This window comes from Vipera ursinii (assembly GCF_947247035.1).
Source record: "Vipera ursinii genome assembly, chromosome: 3".
In the NCBI taxonomy this organism is placed as follows: Eukaryota; Metazoa; Chordata; class Lepidosauria; order Squamata; family Viperidae; genus Vipera; species Vipera ursinii.
The window spans coordinates 1,975,417-1,996,312 of record NC_139516.1 but is presented as its reverse complement, the minus strand read 5'-3'; the positions used below and the strand labels follow the sequence as shown (position 1 = coordinate 1,996,312).

Genomic DNA, 20,896 nt, shown 5'->3' with positions numbered 1-20,896 from the left:
AGTTCTAGTCCCATCTTAGCCACGAAAGCCGGCTGGGTGTCTTTGTGCCAAACACCAGGCAACTGTGAGTTCTAGTCCCACCTTAACCATCAAAGCCGACTGGATAACTTTGGGCCAATCACCAGGCGACTGTGATTTCTAGTCCCACCTTAACCACGAAAACCGACTGAGTGACTTTGGGCCAATCAGCAGGAGACGGTGAATTCTCGTCCTACCTTAGCCACAAAAACCAGCTGGGTGACTTTGGGCCAATCACCAGGAGACGGTGAGTTCTAGTGCCGCCTTAGGCATGAAAGGCAGTTGGTTCAGTTTGAGCCAATCACCAGAAGACAGAGAGTTCTAGTCCCGCCTTAGGCATAAAAGCCAATTGGGTGACTTTGGGCCAATCACCAGGAGACGGTGAGTTCTAGTCCCGCCTTAGGCACAAAAGCCAGCTGGGTACTTTGGACCACTCCCTCTCTCTTAGCCCACCCCACCCCACAGGGGTGTTGTTGTGGGGAAAATAGGAGGAGGGAATATTAACTATGTTTGTTGACTGGAGTTACTTGTAAAAATAATAAAGGCAGGATACCAAGCAAGCAAGCAAGCAAGCAAGCAAGCAAGCAAGCAAGCAAGCAAGCAAGAAAGAAAGAAAGAAAGAAAGAAAGAAAGAAAGAAAGAAAGAAAGAAAGAAAGAAAGAAAGAAAGAAAGAAAGAAAGAAAGAAAGAAAGAAAGAAAGAAAGAAAGAAAGAAATTGCTTCAGCTATCCAACGCTGGGCAGAAGTGACCTTTCACAGTTAACCACAGCACTGGGGAAAGTGACCTATGACCGTTTTTCAGAGTTACAACTTTTGCAGTGTCCCCTGTGGTCATGTGATAAAAATTCAGACACTTGGCAACTGACTAGTATTTGTGACAGTCGCAGTGTCCTGCGGTCAGGTGATCACTTTTTACACCTTTCTGACAGGCAAAGTCAAAGGGGAAACCAGATTCACATAACAACCAGGTTACTAAATTTAACAACTGCAATGATTCACTTAACGACGGTGGCAAGAAAGGTCGTAAAACGGGGCAAAACTCACTTAGCAAATGTCTCGCTTAACAACAGAAATTTTGGGCTCAATTGAGGTCATGAGGACTATCTATACCAGGGGGGTCTTCAAAGTTGGCCCTTTTATGACTTGTGCCTGGCTGAGGAATTCTGGGAGTTGAAGTCCACAAGTCATCAAAGGGCCATTGGAAGACCCCTGGTTAAGAGGATGGCAAAATTAGCACAACCACCACACCTGCTTTGCCTCAAGTGGCAAATACCAACAATGCAATCACATTCTAGTCTAAGGTGTTGTGTGAACCCAGCTAGCGAAACTCTGGAAGGGTCAGAGCAATGCTTCTCAACTGGAGCCACTTTAAGAGGGGCGGACTTCAACTCCCAGAGTTCCCCAGCTAGGCTTCGTTCACACAACCACACCTGATTTGCCTAAAGTGGCCTGAAGATCAACAACCCAGTCTCATTCCAGTCCAGAGTGTTGTGTGAACCCAGCTAGCAAAGCTCCGCAAGGGTTAGAACAGGGGGGGGGGGTGTCTTCAAACGTGGCCCTTTTAGGACTCGTGGACTTCAACTCCCAGAATTCCGCAGCCTGGTTCGAGGAATTCTGGGAGTTGAAGTCCACGAGTCCTAAAAGGGCCAAGTTTGAAGACCCCTGGGCTTAGAGCAATGCTTCTTTAAAAGGAGCCACTTTAAGACGGGTGGACCTCAACTCCCAGAATTCCCCAGCCAGCATGCTTCAAGTGGCTGAGCTTGAGAAACATGGATCCGAGTGGGGAATTCTGGGACTTGAAGTCCACCCATCTTAAAGTGGACCAGGTTGAGAAACCGTATCCTGCTTACTTCCAGGCCTTGTCCACTACTTCACTTTAGGCCCTGGCCCTTAACCGATCTCCTTGCACCCGGAGCCAAAGGGCAACTCACCCAGGCCTGGGTCCCCTGGGGGAAAAAAAAACCAGGAAGCACCCAGTGCCTTCCTCCTTCGGGCCCGGCTGGGTGGAGGGACGGGTGAGCGTGCTTTGCAAACAATTGCCCTTTTTTCCTTGCACTACAGAGGGGTTTTCTTCTCTGGCTGCCCGACTCCTCTGGGTCCTGCAGCTGCCACTCAGCAGGGGCCTCTGGGGACAAAGAAGGGTTCAAGCCGCACCCCCTCCCCAATAAATAAATTAAATAAATAAATACAAGGAAAAAGAAACGGCCTGGAGATGAACTGTGACTCCCCCCCCCCTTGCTCCGCTCTAAGAAGCAGTTGTGCAAGGTTCACACAACCCCTCCCTTGCACGGCTGTCCCCTCCTCTCGCCCCTCCCCACTGCAACTGTGGAGACAAAGTGAGGGCCGCTGACCGGGCTCGTGTTCTGCGTGGGCCTTGTTTTTCCCTGCCCAGTTCCTAGAAGGACATGACGGGTGTTGCACGTGGCCTGTTCCCAGCAGCCTTAAGACGTGGCACTTGCTTGTGCGACCTGGTTGTGTGTCTGGGGATGGGGGGGGGGGAAACGGGGTGAGGGGGTGGGCTTTTGCTCTAGCTAGCACAGGGGTAGGCAACCTCGGCTCTTTTATGACTCGTGGACTTCAACTCCCAGAATTCCTGAGCCAGCTGCTCAGGAATTCTGGGAGTTGAAGTCCACGAGTCATAAAAGAGCCGAGGTTGCCGACCCCTGAGCTAGCACAACCAGAATTTCGGGCAGGAAACTTAAAAGAGTTTATATTACTTCTTCGGGGCCGAGATGCGCATTCGATAAAGCTTTTTAGCAATTCGCCACAGGTTGGGAGGAGACCACGTCGACCACAGAACCTGTTGGGCACAGCCCTTCTTTTGAGGTTTTGCTTCTTCTTAGAAAAGCTGGTGCGTTTGTGTGTGTGTGTGTGTGTGTGTGTGTTTCTGTTGTCTCTCGCTCTGCACTCAGGTAGCAGGTGGCGCGAAGGCTTGACCCCTGCCCTCGGCCCTTTCTCTACATCTGGGCTAAATCTGAGCTCTGACAGGCCTCCCAGAAATTGTTGCAGCAAATGGCATGGTGTCATTTTCAACGCCCACCCCCCCTTGTCACAAAGCAGGACACACACCCCCTCCCTCTGTGCTTGCCTTTTCCTTGGAAAAATAGCTGAGAGGCACCATCCAAGGTCAAAAGAGAAGCCTGTTATGATGCTAGCAGGCTGCATGGTGGGTGCCCCCCCCGCCCCCGGTCCCATTTTTTGCCTGTGTTTCACACTTGAAACAGAGGTGGATCCCTACTGCTTCTCAACAGGCTACTGCTAAGCTTGTAAGCCGCCCTGAGTCTTCGGAGAAGGGCGGGATATAAATGGAATTTAAAAAAAAACAGCCCTCAAGCCAACAGATGTTGACCTCTGTCAGCAGGAGAAACCCACATCCAGTGTTCCAGTATCTCAGGGGCTGCCCCAAAGAAGAGGGAGTCAAGCTATTCTCCAAAGCGCCCGAAGGCAGGACAAGAAGCCACGGATGGAAACTAGTCAAGGAGAGAAGCAACCTAGAACTAAGGAGAAACTTCCTGACAGTTAGAACAATTAACCAGTGGAACAACCTGCCTCCAGATGTTGTGGGTGCTCCAACACTGGAAGTTTTTAAGAAGAGACTGGACAGCCATTTGTCTGGAATGGCCATAGAGGAATGGCATAGAGTTTCCACCTTGAGCAGAACCTATACCATCTCAGATAAGTGACTGTCCAGTCTCTTCTTGAAAACTTCCAGTGTTGGAGCATTCACAGCTTCTGGAGGCAGGTTGTTCCACTGGTTAATTGTTCTAACTGTCAGAAAATTCCTCCTTAGTTCTAGGTTGCTTCTCTCCTTGATGAGTTTCCATCCGTTGCTTCTTGTCCTGCCTTCAGGGGCTTTGGAGAATGAGCTTGACTCCCTCTTCTTTGGGGCAGCCCCTCAAATACTGGAACTGATTGATGGCGAATTCGTCAATGCCGATAGCATTAGTATCATGGTTGGTTGCACAGTCGGCCAGATGTTCGGGCTGGATTTGACATTTTTATCTACCTACGGAGAGACCTTCTCAAGGAAATGGTACCGGGAGATTTTGATTTTTGTTGGTGTTCCAGATATCACTGCAGGATGCCAGCTGTTCTCAGTCAAGCTGCCTTTTGCAACTGACCGGTGGTGAATTTGTCAATGCCGATGGTGTTCAAGTGGTGCTCCAGATGTTTGGGGATTGTAGCCAAGGCAGGGCGCCTCTCATTATTAGAACTACTTTTGTTGTTATTCTTATAGTTGGTGGCACAGTCAGTCAGATGTTCTGGCTGGACTTGGCACTTTTATCCACCTATTGAGTCCTTTCCAAGAACCTGGAATGGGCAGATGTTGTTTGATGATCTTAAAGGTATTGTTATGGCTCCCCACAGTCGGCCAGATGTTGAAACTGGATTTGCACTTTTGTCCACCTCTTGACTCCTTCCCAAAGGTCTGGGATAGGCAAATATCAATGTGTGACGATGTTACAGGTATCGTCCCAGAATGTCAGCTGTTCCGAGTAAAGCTGCCTTTTGCAATTGACCAGTGGAGAATTTTGTCAATGACGTTCCAGTTGTTTTGGGATTGCACCGAAGGCGCCTATGATTATTATTGGAACTTCCTCCATTTCTTATTATTCTCTTTCTTCTCAAATTGATTTGCTGCCCATCTCACGCCAATAACTAATTTATTTATCAAAATTATTTGCTGGCCATCTCACCGGTCAAGGTGACTATATACCTCGTTTCAGAAGGCTACAGGTGGAGAAAATTACACTTAAGCCAATCCCTAGTTTATTGAACCATAGTTTCAGAAGGAATCTGGTAGCTGCTTTTCCAACACGCAAAAGTTTCCCCTTTTAGTAAAATTTGGGGGGGGAAAGGTTTGCAGACTCCTCCTGGTTTTGCCCCATAGACTAAGCCAGTTCTCTCCCTGTAAACAATCATTATCTGCAATCTCTGGAATCAGTCGTTGTACATTAAATAAATGTTTCTCAACCTCAGCAGTTTTAGGAGGCCTGGACTTCAACTCCCAGAATTCCCCAGCCAGGCTTGGTTAGCACAACCACACCTGGTTTGCCAAAAGTGCCTCAAATACCAAAAATCCAGGCTCATTCTTGTTGTGTGAACCCAGCTATAAAAACTCTAGAAGAGTCAGAACAATTTTTCTCAAACCTGGCCACTTTAACATAGGTGGACTTCAACTCCCAGAATTCCCCAGCCAGGATTCATTCGGACAACCACACCTGGTTGGCCTAAATTGCCCTGAAAACCAAAATCCAATCTCACCCTATTCCCGGATGTTGTGTGAATCCAGTTGTCAAAAATCTGAATATTTTTTTTAAAACCTGGCCACTTTAAGAATGGAGGGACTCCCAACTCCCAGAATTCTGGGAATTGAAGTCCATCCATCTTACAGTGGCCGAGATTGAGAAAGGGGGCATTGAGTCATTAAAAAAACAAAGCATATTTGTTGCTGTTCTTTCACTGAGTCCTTTTTTGAAAATAACGTGCTGGAATTATTTCTAAGGATTGTCTGCCAGAAAAAAAAACTCTCAATATATATCCAAAAACAGAGTGAATTAGACTCTTTCCTGTTCGTGAGAACAATTAGCCAGTGGAACCACCCGCCTCCAGAAGTTGTAAATGCTCCAACACTGGAGGTTTTTAAGAAAATACTGGACAGGCAATTCTCTGGGATGGTACGGTCTCATGCCTGGGGGGGGAGGTTGGACTAGATGACCTCCATGGTCCCTTTCAACTCTGTTATTGTTGTATTATGTTGTTGCTGTTGCTGTTATTATTATTATTATTTTGATTAATTATTAATTCCCTGATCTGCTGATTTTCTGCTTGGAGGTTCCCCTTCTCTGCTGGCAGCCTGAAGTGACCGTGTCCGGCTTCAGCTGCATCCCGTGACTTAAAATGCCCTTTTTATGATAAAGGACAGTCCTGTATTTCAGAAAGATGCCCTTGATTAGACAAAAGTGCACGTCTGTGTCGTTTTCATCAGTTTGGCTCTTGAATTTTCCTTGGCAAAGCAAAATTCGGGCGCTTGGCCACTAACTCACATTTACGACGGTTGCAGCATCCCGGGGTCACGCGATTTCGCCCCCTCCCCTTTTTGCAACCTTCTCATAAGCGAAGTCAAGGGTTAGGGTTAGGCAGGATTCGCTTAACAACCTTGCTGCTAATTTAACAAGCGCAGTGATTCACTTAGCAAGCGAGGCAGGCAAAAATTCACTTTTGGTTAAAAATTCACTGAACAACTGCCTCACTTAGCGACAGAAGTGTTGCCATTTTTCATCAGAAGGAAAACCAGCAGATGCCACACCAGTGTGTATGTGTGTATGTGGGTCTATCCTCCTCTCACGGCCCCAGAATCTCCAATTCCCCTCTTTGCACGAAGAAATCAAGGTTTTAAAGCTCACGTAGCGGGTTTTTTTTTTTTAACTGCAGGATCGCTTTTGATCTGCTTATGCAGGACAACCTCCAGGCAGTCCTCGAACATACGACGCACAAGCAATGTCCACTGCTAAGCCAGGCAGCTGTGAAGTCAGTCGCGCTCAATTTTACGACCCCTTTCTTGCCCTGTTTTAAGTGACACCCTGCAGTCGTTAATCGAAACGTGCCGTCGTTAAGCGAATACAGCTTACACACACACACACACACACACACACACACACACACACACACACACACACTCTGACCTTCCCCAGCTGGAAAGGTCTCAAAATGGGGATCGGTTCCCAAGCGCCCGAATTTTGATTATGTCGGGTTGCTGTGACGGTCATAACTGTGAGGTTGTTGGCCGCTTTCCCCCCCCCCAAGTGATGTCTTAACTTTGAGTGGTCGCTAAATGAACAGTTTTTTAAATTCCATTTATATTCCGCCCTTCTCCGAAGACTCAGGGCGGCTTACAAGCTTAGCAAGTTGGGGACTAGCTGTATGGCGACGACTGCACGTGACAACCCCCCCCAACCTGGCCAGCCCAGGTGTGTGTGTGTGTGTGTGTGTGTGTGTGTCTGTCCGTCCCTTTACTCACCATCCTCCTGGCTGTGGATATTTTGGGGGCTGCGCATGGTTCCCTCTTGAGGGGGGCTGAGGCTGGCCTGGAGCTGCTGATCAGCTGACATCCATGTGGAATCAGTCATGTCAAACTCCTCGCTGCTGCTCACCGAGGTCTCATCCTGGAGGGGGAGAGGAGGAAGGGTTAAATGGAAGCAAAGATGGGGAGGGGGTTGGTGGGGAGGATGGAGACCCGCCAAGAGAGAAGGGAAACACGCAGAGAACAGAAGAACCGTAATTAAGGGAAAACTGAGATTGTTATTGCTCCCTGCCACGCCTCTCCATCCGGGCATCCTGGCCAGCTGGCTAGCTGGGCTAAGGGGCCAGAAGAAGAGAAGGGGAGGGTGGGCACAGACACACACACACCCAATCCAGCCTCGGCTCCTCCGCCCGACACCTGCAAGAGTTCAAGCCGTGCTCTTTTATCCCGTTTGCCCTCTGCATGATCCCAGGAGGCAGGTGAGCAACCTGCCACCGCAGGAGGTGTCACCTGAGAGCCCGCCTCCTCGGAGGCAGGTAAGCCTCGGCTCCTCCGCTCTTCCACGGCATCCATTTGCCGGGGGCAGACACCCAAAGCGTGGGAGAGATTCTCTGCTCCCGGGAGCCGTAAAGATATACGAGCCGAGCCGGGAAGATGGCTGCTTTAGGCCTGGCCGGGCCGCCAAATATCAATAATCAGATTAAAAAACAGAACAGCAGAGAAATCAGAGCGAGGAGGGAAAGAGAGAGGAGAAAGAGAGAGAGAGAGAGAGAAAAAAAAAGGATAAAGAAAGAGGAAAGATAAGAAAGAGAGAGGAGAGAAAGAGAAAGAGCAGAGAATTAGACAAATAGAAAAGGAAAGAAAGAGAGAGAGAGAGAGAGAGAGAGAGAGAGAGAGAGAGAGAGAGAGAGAGAGAGAGAGAGAGAGAAAGAAAGAAAGAAAGAAAGAAAGAGGAAGGAAGGAATTAGATAAATAGAGAGAAAAAGATAAAAGAGAGGAGAGAAAGAGAAAGAGCAGAGAATTAGACAAATAGAAAAGGAAAGAGAGAGAGAGAGAGAGAGAGAAAGAAAGAAAGAAAGAAAGAAAGAAAGAAAGAAAGAAAGAAAGAAAGAAGAAGGAAGGAATTAGACAAATAGAGAGAAAAAGATGAGAGGGAGAAAGAGAGAAAGAGAGGAGAGAAAGAGAGAACAGATAGAGAGGGAAACAGAACTATCGAAAGAAAGAGAAAAAAAAGATAAAGAGATAGGGAAAGAAAGAGGGAGAAAGAGATAAAGAAAGAAAAAAGAGAGAAGAGAGGAGAGAGAGAGAGAAAAGAGAGAGAGAGAAAGAAAAGGGCTGGCACCTGATCAGTTAATAATAATAAAAAAAGGAACAGAATTGTCTACAAAAGGTGCGCTGTAACTGCCTTTGCAGCCGAGCTGTTTGCACCTTCATCCCTTCCAGCAAGGCTAGTCACTCAGCTTGCTAAAAAAGCAAAGAAATAAAATAAAATAATAAAAAATAAAACCCCCAGGGGCTCCAAATCAGCCCAATTTGGCCTCCCCAAATTTCACCCGGGGCAAAATGGCTCTCTCCAGCAGCCGGCCAACCGAGGGTCAACCAAGGGCCGTTCAGCCAGAGCCCCTTTTGGTGTGTCCTCAGCCGGATCGGCCGCCACCGAGCATCTCGCAGGGGGATGCAGAAGCGCCACGCACGTCACGGCGCCGCGGCTGACCACGGAAAGGCCAGGCGCCGGGGAAGAAGCGGCGAAAGGAAAGGAAATTTAAAAACGCAAGCCCAGGGCGACTCGACAAATTATTTTCACCGACGACAGGTTGCAGTCGTAGCTGAGTTGCTGGGTTGCAATAGTAGTTGCGCCGGTTTATCGCCACGAAGAAAGGATGCTAATAAAGACGATGGAAAGGCCTGGAGACGGACACGTACGAAGGAGGACTGGGTTTGTCTAGTCCGCAGTAAAGAAGGACCAGGGGTGACAGGATAGCAGCCTACCAATATTTGAGGGGCTGCCACAAAGAAGAAGAGGGGGGGTCAACTTATTCTCCAAAGCACCAGAAGGCAGGAAACTTTATACCAGGGGAGACATGAGAGCAGTGTTCCACTATCTGGGGGGCTGCCACAAAGAAGAGGAGGGGGCCATGTTGTTTACCAGAGCGCCAGAGGGAAGGACGAGAAACAACGGTTGGAAACCGGTCAAGGAGAGAAGCAACCTGGAGCTAAGGAGAAACTTCCTGACAGGGAGGACAATTGACCAGCGGAACAGCCTGCCTCCAGAAATCGTGGGCGCTCCATCGCTGGAGGTTTTTAAGAAGAGACTGGACAGTGACTTGTCTGAGATGGTACATAGGTTCTCCTGCTTGAGACGGGGGCTGGACTAGAAGACCTCCAGGGTCCCTTCCAGCTCTCTTCTGATCGATCCTTTCGATATGAGGACAGCGTGCTGGAGACAGCTTCCCAGCTAAGGGCAGGGGGAATTTGATCCCACCCAGTCCTCTTCAGAAACCCGATCAAGCTGTCGCTAGTCCACCGGCCCCGGCTTGTGCACCAATGAATCGGTTTCTGCAGATCCTGCTGCTCTTAAGGGCTTTTCCCACAAACCCCCTCACTTCCCTGAGCTGGGATCTGCTGCCCCCCCCCCACTGAGTGACATTCAGGTCAGCCTCGCCAAGGGGCAAAGTGGGCGCGGAAACGGGTCTCTTTCAGCATATAACAACAACAACAATAAAGTTGGAAGGCACCTTGGAGGTCATCTAGTCCAACCCCCCGCTCAGGCAGGAAACCCTATACCATTTCAGACCAATGGCCGTCCGGTCTCTTCTTTTAAAGGCTTCCGGTGTTGGAGCATCTACAGCTTCTGGAGGGAAGCCATTCCACTCAATAACAGACTAACAGAATTGTTAGGGACCTTAGAGGTCATTTAGTCCAACCCTCTGCTCAGGCAGGACGACCTAGTACTTCTGGCTGTCCAGTCCCTTCTTAAAAACTTCCAGAGTTGGAGCATGCAGTGTGTGTGTGTGGGGGGGGGGTTGTGGGAATGTCTGGGCAATTCCAGGAATTTATTTACAGGTGGTCCCTGACTTAACAGCGGTTTGTTTAGCAACCGTCAAAGTTGCAACGGCAGTGGAAAAAGCAGCTTGTGACCGTTTTTCGCACTGATGACCGTGGTAACATCCCAGGGGTCAGTCACGTGACCAAAAGTCAGTCGCTTGGCAACCGACTCGTGTTTACGACGGTGGCCATGTTCCCCGGGGGGGGCGGGGGTCACGGGATCCCCTTTCGCGACCTTCTGACCAGCAAAGCTAACGGCAAGTAATGTCGTAAAATAGAATAAAACTCGCTTCGCAACTGTCTTGCTTTGCGACGGACATTTTGGGGCTCCGTTGTGGTCGTAAGCGGAAGGCTGCCTGCATTTATTTATTCGGCTTCCGCAGCCGCCCAACTCAACCAAGTAAAGCCAGGCGACTTACAAGGCCAACATTTCGAAACAATTAAAAAGAGAAAAAAAAAACATTAAAGCAATAAAAACACGTGCCTCCCCCAGCCCTGTGCCCACAGCCTGGCACCTGGCGGCGTCTGATGCTCCCAAAGGCACTCTTGTATCCTTGCAAACAGGTTTCCACGTTCTCAGAGGTTGCCCTTAAGAGAGTAACAAGAGCTGAAAGGGACCTTGGAGGTCATCTAGTCCAACCCCCTGCTCAGGGAGGAAACCCTATAGCATTTCAGGCAAATGGCTGTCCAGTCTCCTCTTAAAAACCTCCAGTGTTGGAGCATTCACAGCTTCTGGAGGCAGGTGGTTCCACTGGTTAATTGTTCTCGCCGTTAGGAGGTCCAAGGTTGCTCCTCTCCTCGACGAGTTTCCATCCGTTGCTTCTTCTCCTGCCTTCTGGTGGTTCGGAGAAAAAGTAGCGCGGGCCACCCCCTCTTCCTTGTGGCAGCCCCTCAAATGTTGCAAGGCCGCTCTCCTGTCCCCCACCTGTCCTTCTTTGCGCTAGAAAACAACAAAGCCCTCCTTTCGGAGGGTGGAAAGCCTCCTCGAACCCGTGGCCGGAGGAGCAGAGTAGGGGTTAAAAGCAGCCCAAGAGGCCGGGCGCTTAGTCCAGCTGGGCTGCCACAGGGCAAACCGTAGGAAGGAGATCGCCCGCATGCGCACCGGGTGTCTGTGTGTGTGTGTGTGGGGGGGGGGGAAAGAGAGCCCTCTTGTCTCCCTCTGGTCTTGCTGAGCTGGATTCGGCTTCGGCTCCTCGCTCAGGGCCACGGCTAGCAGGCGGCCTCGGGCTGGTGCCGAGCCTGGACGCCCGGTGGATTTTCGCTGGCTGGAAGGGGAACCGGCACGCCCTCTCAAAGGTCGGGCAGAGCCTCGCCTGGCATCTCCGGCGCACTTCCGATGGCATTGGTTGCATTCCTGCTTCCCACTCCGGCAGGCGGGCGGGCAGGCGAGGAGACATTCACATGCCACCCTCCTCCCTCTCTACCCCACCCCCGTCCCCTCCCCAACCCTTTCCCGGCCTTGCCGGAGCCTGGAGGGAGGCAAGGGCCTTGGAGAGCCTCCAGAGCTGGAAAGGTCAGCCACGAGAGAGACTGCCAAAGCCAGGCAGCAGCGGGAGATGGGAAAGGGAAGGAGAAACAGAGGGAAACCCCCTCCCCAACAGGGTCCCAGGCTGCCCTCTGAGCGGCTGGGCCCAGCGGGCAGAAGGCCTTCCCCTCGTCCTGAAGCAGGGGAAGAGACCCCCTTCCCATCAGGCTGGGGCGCTTCCCCCCTCGCCTTCTGGAAGTCAGGCCTCGGAGAAAGAGGGGTCCCTGGCGGTCTCTGAGCTTGCAGAGGTCTCTGGGGAACATCCTCAGGGTTAGAAAGGTGTGGAGTTTGTAGAGGGAAGGGGGAGGAGGAGGAGGAGGAGGAGGAGGAGGAGGAGGAGGAGGAGGAGGAGGAGGAGGAGGAGGATGGCAACTGTGGGGTTCCCAGTGGTCTCTGAGCCTGGTGGTTTTTTTTTGCAGACGTTTCATGACCCAAACTAACAAAAGCATCAGTACTGAAACATTTGCAAGAAAACAAACAAGCTCAGAGACCAGCAAGGAAGCCACAGTCCTCCTCCTCCTCCTCCTCCTCCTCCTCCTCCTCCTCCTCCTCCTCCTCCTCCTCCTCCTCCTCCTCCTCTCTGCAAACCCCTCTCCCTTCTAGCACTGATGATGTTACCTAGTTTGGTAATGAAACGTCAGCAAGAAAACCACCCAGCTCACTGACAGGACCAAGGACTCCACAGTCCTCCTCCTCCTCCTCCTCCTCCTCCTCCTCCTCCTCCTCCTCCTCCTCCTCCTCCTCTCTGCAAACCCCTCTCCCTTCTAGCACTGATGATGTTCCCTAGCTGGGCCCTGCAACGTCTGCAAGGAAACCACCCAGCCTCAAGAGCGCATCAGGCACCCCTCATTGCAGCCACCAATATTCTCCTTCCCTGCTAGACGTTCAACCCCTCTGCCCGGCGCACGCCCACCTGGCACCTTTCCTACCCTCCGGGGAAGGCTGTCCGGGAGACTGGGCACGGCTGCTGCTATGCCCACAGCCGTGGTGAACCTTTCGGCAGCTCTCCGCAAAGACCCGGCCGTTGCAACCAAACGAATCTCCCCGAAAGGAGCCCGCTTTCTCAACTTCTTTGGAAAAAAGAAAAGAGAGCCGGAGGAAGTCAAGGCTGGCCCTTCCAAATCAAAGGGGATTTTTTTTTCTTTTTAGGCCTCCAGAGGGGAGGGGCCGGCTCCCCATAGCCCTCCCCTCCCCGGGAATCTAGATGTGCCCACTCCTGGGCTTGCGGCTTCCTCTGGCTGGCCTTCCCTGGGTCGTTCCGAACCTCCGGGCCAAGAAACACGGCATTTTCTATCCCAGGCTTGGAGATTTTCTTTCCTTCCTCTAACCCAGCGGGGGGGGCCCACCCCACCCCGCCTTTTCTACGCCCCGCGCCCCTGAAACGCTTCTGGTATATCCTCGCACCCCCTTGACAAAAGTTCGCAATAACGGCAACGAATTACGCGTCTGCGCTACGATGTTGAAAAGCCGAGTTTGGGGACAGCGCCCCTGGTTGGGAACCCCTGCTCGAATCTCTCCTGAGGTTTTCCCAGCTGGCCAAGCCCCCCTCCCCGTGCCTGCCTCAGTTTCCCCTTCCTTGCCGAGCAAAGCCTTGGCACGTGCAGGGCCCCCCACCCACCCAGCCCCCAAAAGGGCTCTTAGCTTCTCCACCAGCCAACGGAGCAAGACCAGACATGGGGGGAGCACCGCAATGGATTCCCTGTCCTCCTTTCCCGGCAAGTCCCACCTGGATCGGCCGAGGGCCGGGAGCTCCATCTCGGCCTCCTTACCCCAGGGACCTGCCTTCCTTCCTTCCTCCCCCCCCAGTATTTATGGCAGGCAAGCAAACATCTCCCAAACAAGATCCCTCTTCCTCTTCCTGCTGCGATGGCTGCAGACAAATTTGCTCACACCAGGCAGGAAGCGCAGGCTTCATCCTGCCTCGTTCCCCCACCCCAGGTTCCCCCCCCTCGCTCTGAGATGCTGTGCCTTGCAGGGAATTTCCGGGATTTTATTTTGATGGCTGCACAAGTCCCCGAGACTCGTCAGTGGGGGCCACGGGAGCCTGCAGACGCTTAGCCACCGGGCCTGTATCGTGAAGCCACACCAGGAGTCCCCCTGGTCGTCTTCATTATTATTATTATTATTATTATTATTATTATTATTATTATTATTATTATTATTTATTATTATATTTGTATACCGCCCTTCTCCCGAGGACAGAGGACAGAGCTCGGAACGGAAGAGTAACAGGATCGGAAGGGACCTCGGAGGCCTTCTAGTCCAACCCCCCCACCCACACCCACCCCGCTCGAGCAGGAGACACTATACCAGGGGTCAGCAACCTGAAAGAGTGAAAGAGCCACTCAGAACCGGTTCCCTCACGAAAGGAAAAACTGGGAGCCGCAAAAAATGTGTGCGCTATGTGTGTACATGCGCACATGCGCAGAACAGGGTTTGACTGAAGAGTGGAGCCAAGGCGAGATAGGCACCTACCCTGCATATTTGAATTGATTGGTTGAACTTTTTTAGTCCCACTTTTTTTGGGGGGGGGGACTGCACATGGCAGAGGACTGGGAGCCGCAGGAGACGGCTGAAAGAGCCGCATGCGGCTATGGAGCCGCAGGTTGCAGACCTGTGCACTATACCATTTCAGACAAACGGTTGTTCAAACTCTCTTTCAAAGCCTCCAGTGATGGAGCGCCCAGAGCTTCTGGAGGGAAGCTGTTCCACTGTTTAACACGTCCTCACTGTCAGAATAACAGAGTTGGAAGGGACCTCGGAGGTCATCTAGTCCAACCCCCTGCTCAGGCAGGGAACCCTCTACCATTTCAGACAAATGGCTGCCCAGTCTCTTCTAAAAAAAACCTCCAGTGTTGGAGCATTCACCGCTTCTGGAGGCAGGTAGTTCCACTGGTTAATTGTTCTCACTGTCAGGAAATTTCTCCTTAGTTCCAGGTTGCTTCTCTCCTTGGTGAGTTTCCCTCCGTGGCTTCTTGTCCTGCCTTCGGGGGCTTTGGGGAATGGAACAGAATCACAGAGCTTGGAGGGTCCTTGGAGGTCTTCTAGTCCAACCCCCTGCTCAAGCAGGAGACCCTACACCACGCTGGCTGGGGAAAGTCCACAAGTCTTAAATTGGTTTGGACACCCCTGCCTTATAACATTCCGGACAAATGGCTGTCCAGTCTCTTCTTGAAAACCTCCAGGGATGGAGCCCCCCCCCACAAACTCTGAAGACCCCAGGTTTAAAACCGGGTCCCAGAGCCCCTGAAATGTGGGAGAAGGATCCAGCTGAAAGGAGGGTGTTGCCAAACACCCGTTCTCCAAGCAAGGCTTCTCTCCAGCTGTGGTCACTCCAGGAACAGACCTGGCAAGGCCACCGGAAAGCAGAGCGATGGGGGGAGGGGGGAGGGGGAGAGACGTCAGCCCGGCCCTCTTTTCTAAAAATTAGGCTTAACTCAACAAAGACGATCAGGGGACTGGAGGCTAAAACATACAAGGAACAGTTGCTGGAATTGGATAGGTCTAGTTTAATGAAGAGAAGGACCAGGGGTGACGTGATAGCAGCCTTCTAGTATCTCGGGGGCTGCCCCAAAGAAGGGGGAGTCAAGCTATTGTCCAAAGCGCCCGAAGGCAGGACAAGAAGCAACGGATGGAAACTACTCAAGGAGAGAAGCAACCTGGAACTAAGGAGGAATTTCCTAACAGTGAGGACAATCAACCAGTGGAACAGCTTGTCTTCAGAAGTTGCGAGTGCTTCAACACTGGAGGCTTTTGAGAAGAGACTGGAGAACCACTTGTCTGAAATGGTATAGGGTCTCCTTCCTGAGCAGGGGGTTGGACTAGAAGACCTCCAAAGTCCCTGCCAACTCTCTATTCCATTCCATTCCATTCTGATGTTATTCTATTCTATTCTATTCTATTCTATTCTATTCTATTCTATTCTGTTCTGTTCTGTTCTGTTCTGTTCTGTTCTGTTCTGTTCTGTTCTGTTCTATTCTATTCTATTATTATCTATTCTAAGGTAAAGGTAAAAGGTAAAGGTTCCTCCGCACATGCGTGCTAGTCGTTTCCAACTCCAGGGGCCGGTGCTCATCTCCGTTTCAAAGCCGAAGAGCCAGCGCTTGTCCGAGGACGTCTCCATGGTCCTGTGGCCGGCATGACTAGGCGCCAAAGGCGCACGGAACGCCGTTACCTTCCCACCGTAGCGGTCCCTATTTTTCTACTTGCATTTTTTACATGCTTCCGAACTGCTAGGTTGGCAGAAGCTGGGACGAGTAACAGGCGCTCACTCTGTTACGCGGCACTCGGGATTCGACCCGCCAAACTGCCGACCTTCTGATTATTCTATTCTATTCTATTCCATTCCATCTTCTCTTCTCTTGTATTCTAAATTCTGCCAATGTTCACCACAGAAGGTCAGGCGGGTGAGTTATGCCACCTGGCCACCGCAAAGCTCCAGACACACCAGCAGGAGAGAGAAGCCGCCGGTGGGGACCCTCACCACGACAGCAGTAATCGTTGCAACTAGTCCCCGACTTACAACCATTCACTTAGCGACCGTTCCGACGGCACTGGAAAAAAAGTGACTTAGGACCGTTTTTCACACTTAACGACCCTTGCAGCATCCCCAGGGTCATATGATCAAAATTTGGCCGCTTGGCAACCGACTCTTATTTATGACGGTCACAGTGTCCCCTCTGTGTGTGTGTGTGTGTGTGTGTGTGTGTGTGTGGTGTCACGTGACCCCTTTTGCCATGTTCTGACATGCAAAGTCGACGGGGGAAGCCAGATTCCCTTCGCAACTGACTGACTTAACAACCGCAATGATTTTCTTAACCACTCTGGGGGAAAAAGGTCGCAAAATGGGGCCCAACGCCCTCTCAGGCAGAGAAATTACGGACTCAATTGTGATTTGCAAGCCGAGCCCCACCTGCATTTATTATTTATTATTTTCTCCGCCCCACCCCTCCCCCCGTCATTGGCATCATTTTACGGCGATGACGGTTATGGCTTTGTGGCTTTGCGTGTACACTTGAGAGTTTCTGCCACGGAGGCACAAATTCCTGGTGTGCCCAATCACACTTGGCCATGCAAAGTATTCAATTCGGCATTCGGGTGGAGCAAAATTAAAGTTCAGACGCCCTAAACGGGGATTTGCAGTTAACAACAGCAGCCCCAAACGTCGAAACTACACAGACCTAGGAGGAAAGCTTCAATATACAGGGAGTCCTGTTCTCTTAGCGACCGTTCTGAGTTACAACGGCACGGAGAAAAAAAAAGCAAAGGATGACCGTTTTCGCCTAACCACTGCGGCATCCCCCGGGGGTCACGTGATCGAAATCCGGACGCTTGGCAACGGGCTCGTACGTATGACGGTTGCAGGGTCCCGAGGTCACGTGATCCCCTTTAGCGACCTTCTGGCAAGCAAAGTTGACCGGGGGGGGGGGGAGGAGCCGGTTTCGCTTAAGAACTGCGGCAAGAGAAAGGGGCAAAATTCACTTAACTCTTGTCTTGCTTAGCCATGGAAATGTTGCGTCCCTTGCGGTTGTAAGTGGAGGACTGCCGACAGTAACTTTGCTCACCAGTCTTTCTCAACTTTAAAACTTGGAAGATGGGTGGGCTTCAACTCCCAGAATCCCCCAGCCAGTATCAGCCCTCCGATTCTGGAATTAGCTCAGCTCCTATCGAGGCTGGCAATCTGCAACTATCGATATTATATGAGTTTTTGCTTATTTTTTATTGGGAAAGCTTTGTAGCTAGCTCCAGGCAGCCCGCCCAGCCTGAATCCGAATTAATCCACTTTCCTGTTTACACAATGGGTTGAATCGCAAACTCACCAAACAGGCTGAGTTTGGGCAACACACAAGGCCAAACCAACTACAGTGCCTGCCATCCACGTTTCAAACCCCCACACTGCCTCGGTCGAATAACAGCTGCTCAGCTTGCAACTAACCTGGTTGGCAAGTGTTGTGTGAATGCATTCGTGGCCTTGATTTAATAGCCACGGAGAAGTGGGTCGAGTCCAAGGGGAAATTTGAACCCATTTTTCCCTGTTCTCCCCAGATCCGCGGATTCTCCCTCTCCCACCAACGAAGAGAACACTAGATCAGGGGTGTCCCGACCTTGGCAACTTTACGACTTGGGGACTTCAACTCCCAGAATGCCCCAGCCGCCATGGCTTGTGGGCTTCAACTCCCAGAAGTTGGGCTCAAAATTCGGGCGCTTGGCAACTGGCATCTACTTGTGACGGTTGCAGTGTCCCGGGGTCACGCGGTGCCTTTTTGTGACGTTCGGACAAACAAAGTCAACGGGGAAGCCAGATTCGCTTAACACGTGGCTCGCTTAACGACTGCAAGGATATGCTTAACACTGTAAAGTAAATAACACTGTAAGATACTCGTAAACAGTCTGCCTCACTTAGCAACGGAAATTGTGGTCCCAATTGTCATCGCATTTATTCGTTTCGTTCTGGGTTCTGAGTCCACCAAAACACCTAAAGAATAGGGTTGGAAGGGACCTTGGAGGTCATCTAGTCCAACCCCCTGCTCAGGGAGGAAACCCTATACCATTTCAGGCAAATGGCTGTCCAATCTCTTCTTAAAAGCCTCCAGAGATGGAGCAGCCACAATTTCTGGAGGCAAGCACTTCCACTGGTTAATAGTCCTCCCTGTCAGGAAGTTTCTCCTGAGTTCCAGGTTGCTTCTCTCCTTGACTAGTTTCCATCCGTTGCTTCTTCTCCTGCCTTCAGGGGCTCTGGAGAATAGCTTGACTGCCTCTTCTTTGGGGCAGCCCCTGAGATACTGGAAGACTGCTATCATGTCACTCCTGATCCTTCTCTTCATTAAAGTAGACACCCCTCCCAATTCCAGCAACTGTTCCTTGTATGTTTTAGCCTCCAGTCCCCTGATCATCTTTGTGGCTCTTCTCTGCTCTCTTTCCAGAGTCTCAACCTCTTTTTGTGTGTGTGTGTGTCCTGGAGACCAAAAATTCCAAGCCTGAGCTCGGAGGAGGGAGAAGGAAATCAGAAATGGGAAAGCACCCCGTGATGCCAGGCCCCTCTCTGCCTTCCAGCTGGCTTCACCCAAACCAGGGTTGGCTTGCAGAAAACGCCATCCGCAAGCCTCTGTGTGTGTCTTTGTTGCATCCAGAGGCGGCCTGTCACTGCCAGCTCAGCTCTGCCCTCGCCAGCTGTCTCGCCGGCAGGCCTTGTCATAACCACTCAACACCCCCACCGCCAGGGAACTCTTCCCGTGCCAGCCCACACTTGCTAGCTGGGCCCTCTTGGTGCCAGAAATGGGGAGGAGGGGATCGATAGCAACTACGGGGGTGTTTGTGTGTGTGTGTGTGATGGCAAACGGGGCCATTGATTTTTGCCCATGCTTGGATGCGGTGCCAGCCACTTTGCCCGAGATTTGCAGCTCAGCTGCCAGCATCCGAGCTGAAATCCACAGGGGCGAGTTGGCAGCAAAGCAAAACACAGCAACGAAAAACCAGACGGGGTTCAAAGCCCAAGAAACCCGGTGCTGCCGGCAGATTTGAGGGCCCGGCGCCTGCAGCCGACTGGCAACGGTCCTCAACCCCTGACAGCTTGAAGACGGGTGGACTTCAACTCCCAGAATCCCGCATTGTGTGAATGCATGCTGGCTGGGGAATTCTGGGAGTTGAAGTCCACCCATCTTCAAGTGGGCCAGGTTTGAAAAACGTTGTTCAGAGTTTTGACGGCTGGATTCACACGACCTCCTGGATTAGAGTGAGACTGGGTTATGGTTTTCAGGGCACTTTAGGCAAACCAGGTGCAGTTGTATGGATGCATGCTGGCTGGGGAATTCTGGGAGTTGAAGTCCACCCATCTTCAAGTTGCTAAGGTTGAGAAACACTGCTCTAGATTAAATTTAAAATCTCCCCTGTTAATTTAAGTAAATACTTAGAAGTAACTTCACCAAGGACAGGTAAGTCCTCTGCTTAACGACCCCAATTGTGCCCAACGTTTCTGTTGTTAAGTGAGACCTTCGTTAAGTGGGTTTTACGAACCTTCTTGACACAGTTTTTAAGTGAATCACGCCAGTTGTTACCATATTTTCCGGCATATAAGATGACTTTTTAATCCATGAAAATCTTCTCAAAAGTTGGGGGGTCGTCTTATACGCCGGGTCGTCTTATACGCCGGGAAAAAAAACAAATCAGTCGAGCGTCCCTGTTCTTGCAAAGCCGGGCCGCCCCGCGCAACCGAGCTATCTCTGGCGCGGCTCCGGGACACGGCTGGGTGGGAGCGTCGGGCGGCTCTCCCCACGCGAAGGCGGTGCTGCCCGTCGGCTCTTGGCCCGAGGGGAGGGCCTCGCGCCCGCCGGACTCACCTGTCACCAGCACCGCTCTCCCCCCCGTGGGGATGCGCTTCTGCCGGGCGGTGCTGGCCGAGACAAGCCAGCAGGCAGCCGCCATGAGCGCGGCGCTGAGGGGCAGCGGCGGGACGGCCTGGCCCAGCGCCTGCAGGACGGCCAGCAGCCCGATGCGCAGCAGCAGCCGCCGGCTCAGCAACAGGTCCGAGCACAGGAGCCGCACCGCCAGGCTGCCCAGGAAAAGCAGCCACACCGAGAGGCTGCATGCCCAGTCCAGCTCCATGAGGGGCAGGGCGGGAAGCCGGCCGGGAAGAGGGACCGGGAGCCCGGGCCGAGCGCGCCTCGGCCAACGGTGAGAGGGAAGCGGCACATGAATTCTAAAAAAGAGGCTGCGGGCGGAGCTGCCCCGCCCTGCGCCGAATGGGAGAAGTTCAAGGCCTGGGGGGGGTGAAGCAGGAGGGGCGTCGGCCGTGGCGGGGTGGCGGCTGCCCTCTGGCGCTGCCTGCCGCCCAGGAAATGCTGCGCCTCGGGGGCCGGCAGAAGCGCGGGAGCAGCGGGAGGGCTGGCAGGGCCAGTCGGGCCTTCGCCTCCTCTGCGACGGACAGGGAGGGCAGGGCATGTAAGTATTTTCTGGCGTATAAGACAAAAAACCTTGAAAAACTTCTTAAAAGTAGGGGTCGTCTTATACGCCGGGTCGTCTTATACGCCTGAAAATACGGTAAGCAAGGAACATGGTTGTTAAACGAATCTGGCTTCCCCCATTGACTTCGCTTGTCAGGAGGTCGCAAACGGGGATCACGTGACCCCCCCCTCCAGGACGCGGCGACCGTCGTAAATAGGAGTCAGTCGCCAAGCGTCTGAATTTTGACTATGTGACCCTGGGGAATGCTGCAACGGTTGTAACTGTCCGAAATGGTAACAAGTCCTTTTTTCCCCCCCAACACCGCCGTAACTTTGAACAGTCAC

General features: G+C 51.9%; 2 protein-coding genes across 2 annotated transcripts in view; one reads left to right on the top strand and one right to left on the bottom strand.

Moving 5' to 3' along the window:
- Positions 1 to 20,896, top strand: part of DNMT3B (DNA methyltransferase 3 beta) — a gene marked incomplete at its 5' end in the record, with an annotated part of 480,157 nt that overhangs the window by 419,988 nt on the left and 39,273 nt on the right. The gene's annotated exons all lie outside the window — the stretch shown is intronic.
- The window catches only part of NOL4L (nucleolar protein 4 like), a 57,530-nt gene that overhangs the window by 17,139 nt on the left and 19,495 nt on the right, over positions 1 to 20,896 (bottom strand). Inside the window, exon 2 of the mRNA XM_083360916.1 lies at positions 7,040 to 7,184. Coding sequence (XP_083217042.1) covers positions 7,040 to 7,184 — 145 coding nt within the window. The remainder of the gene's footprint in view (positions 1 to 7,039; positions 7,185 to 20,896) is intronic.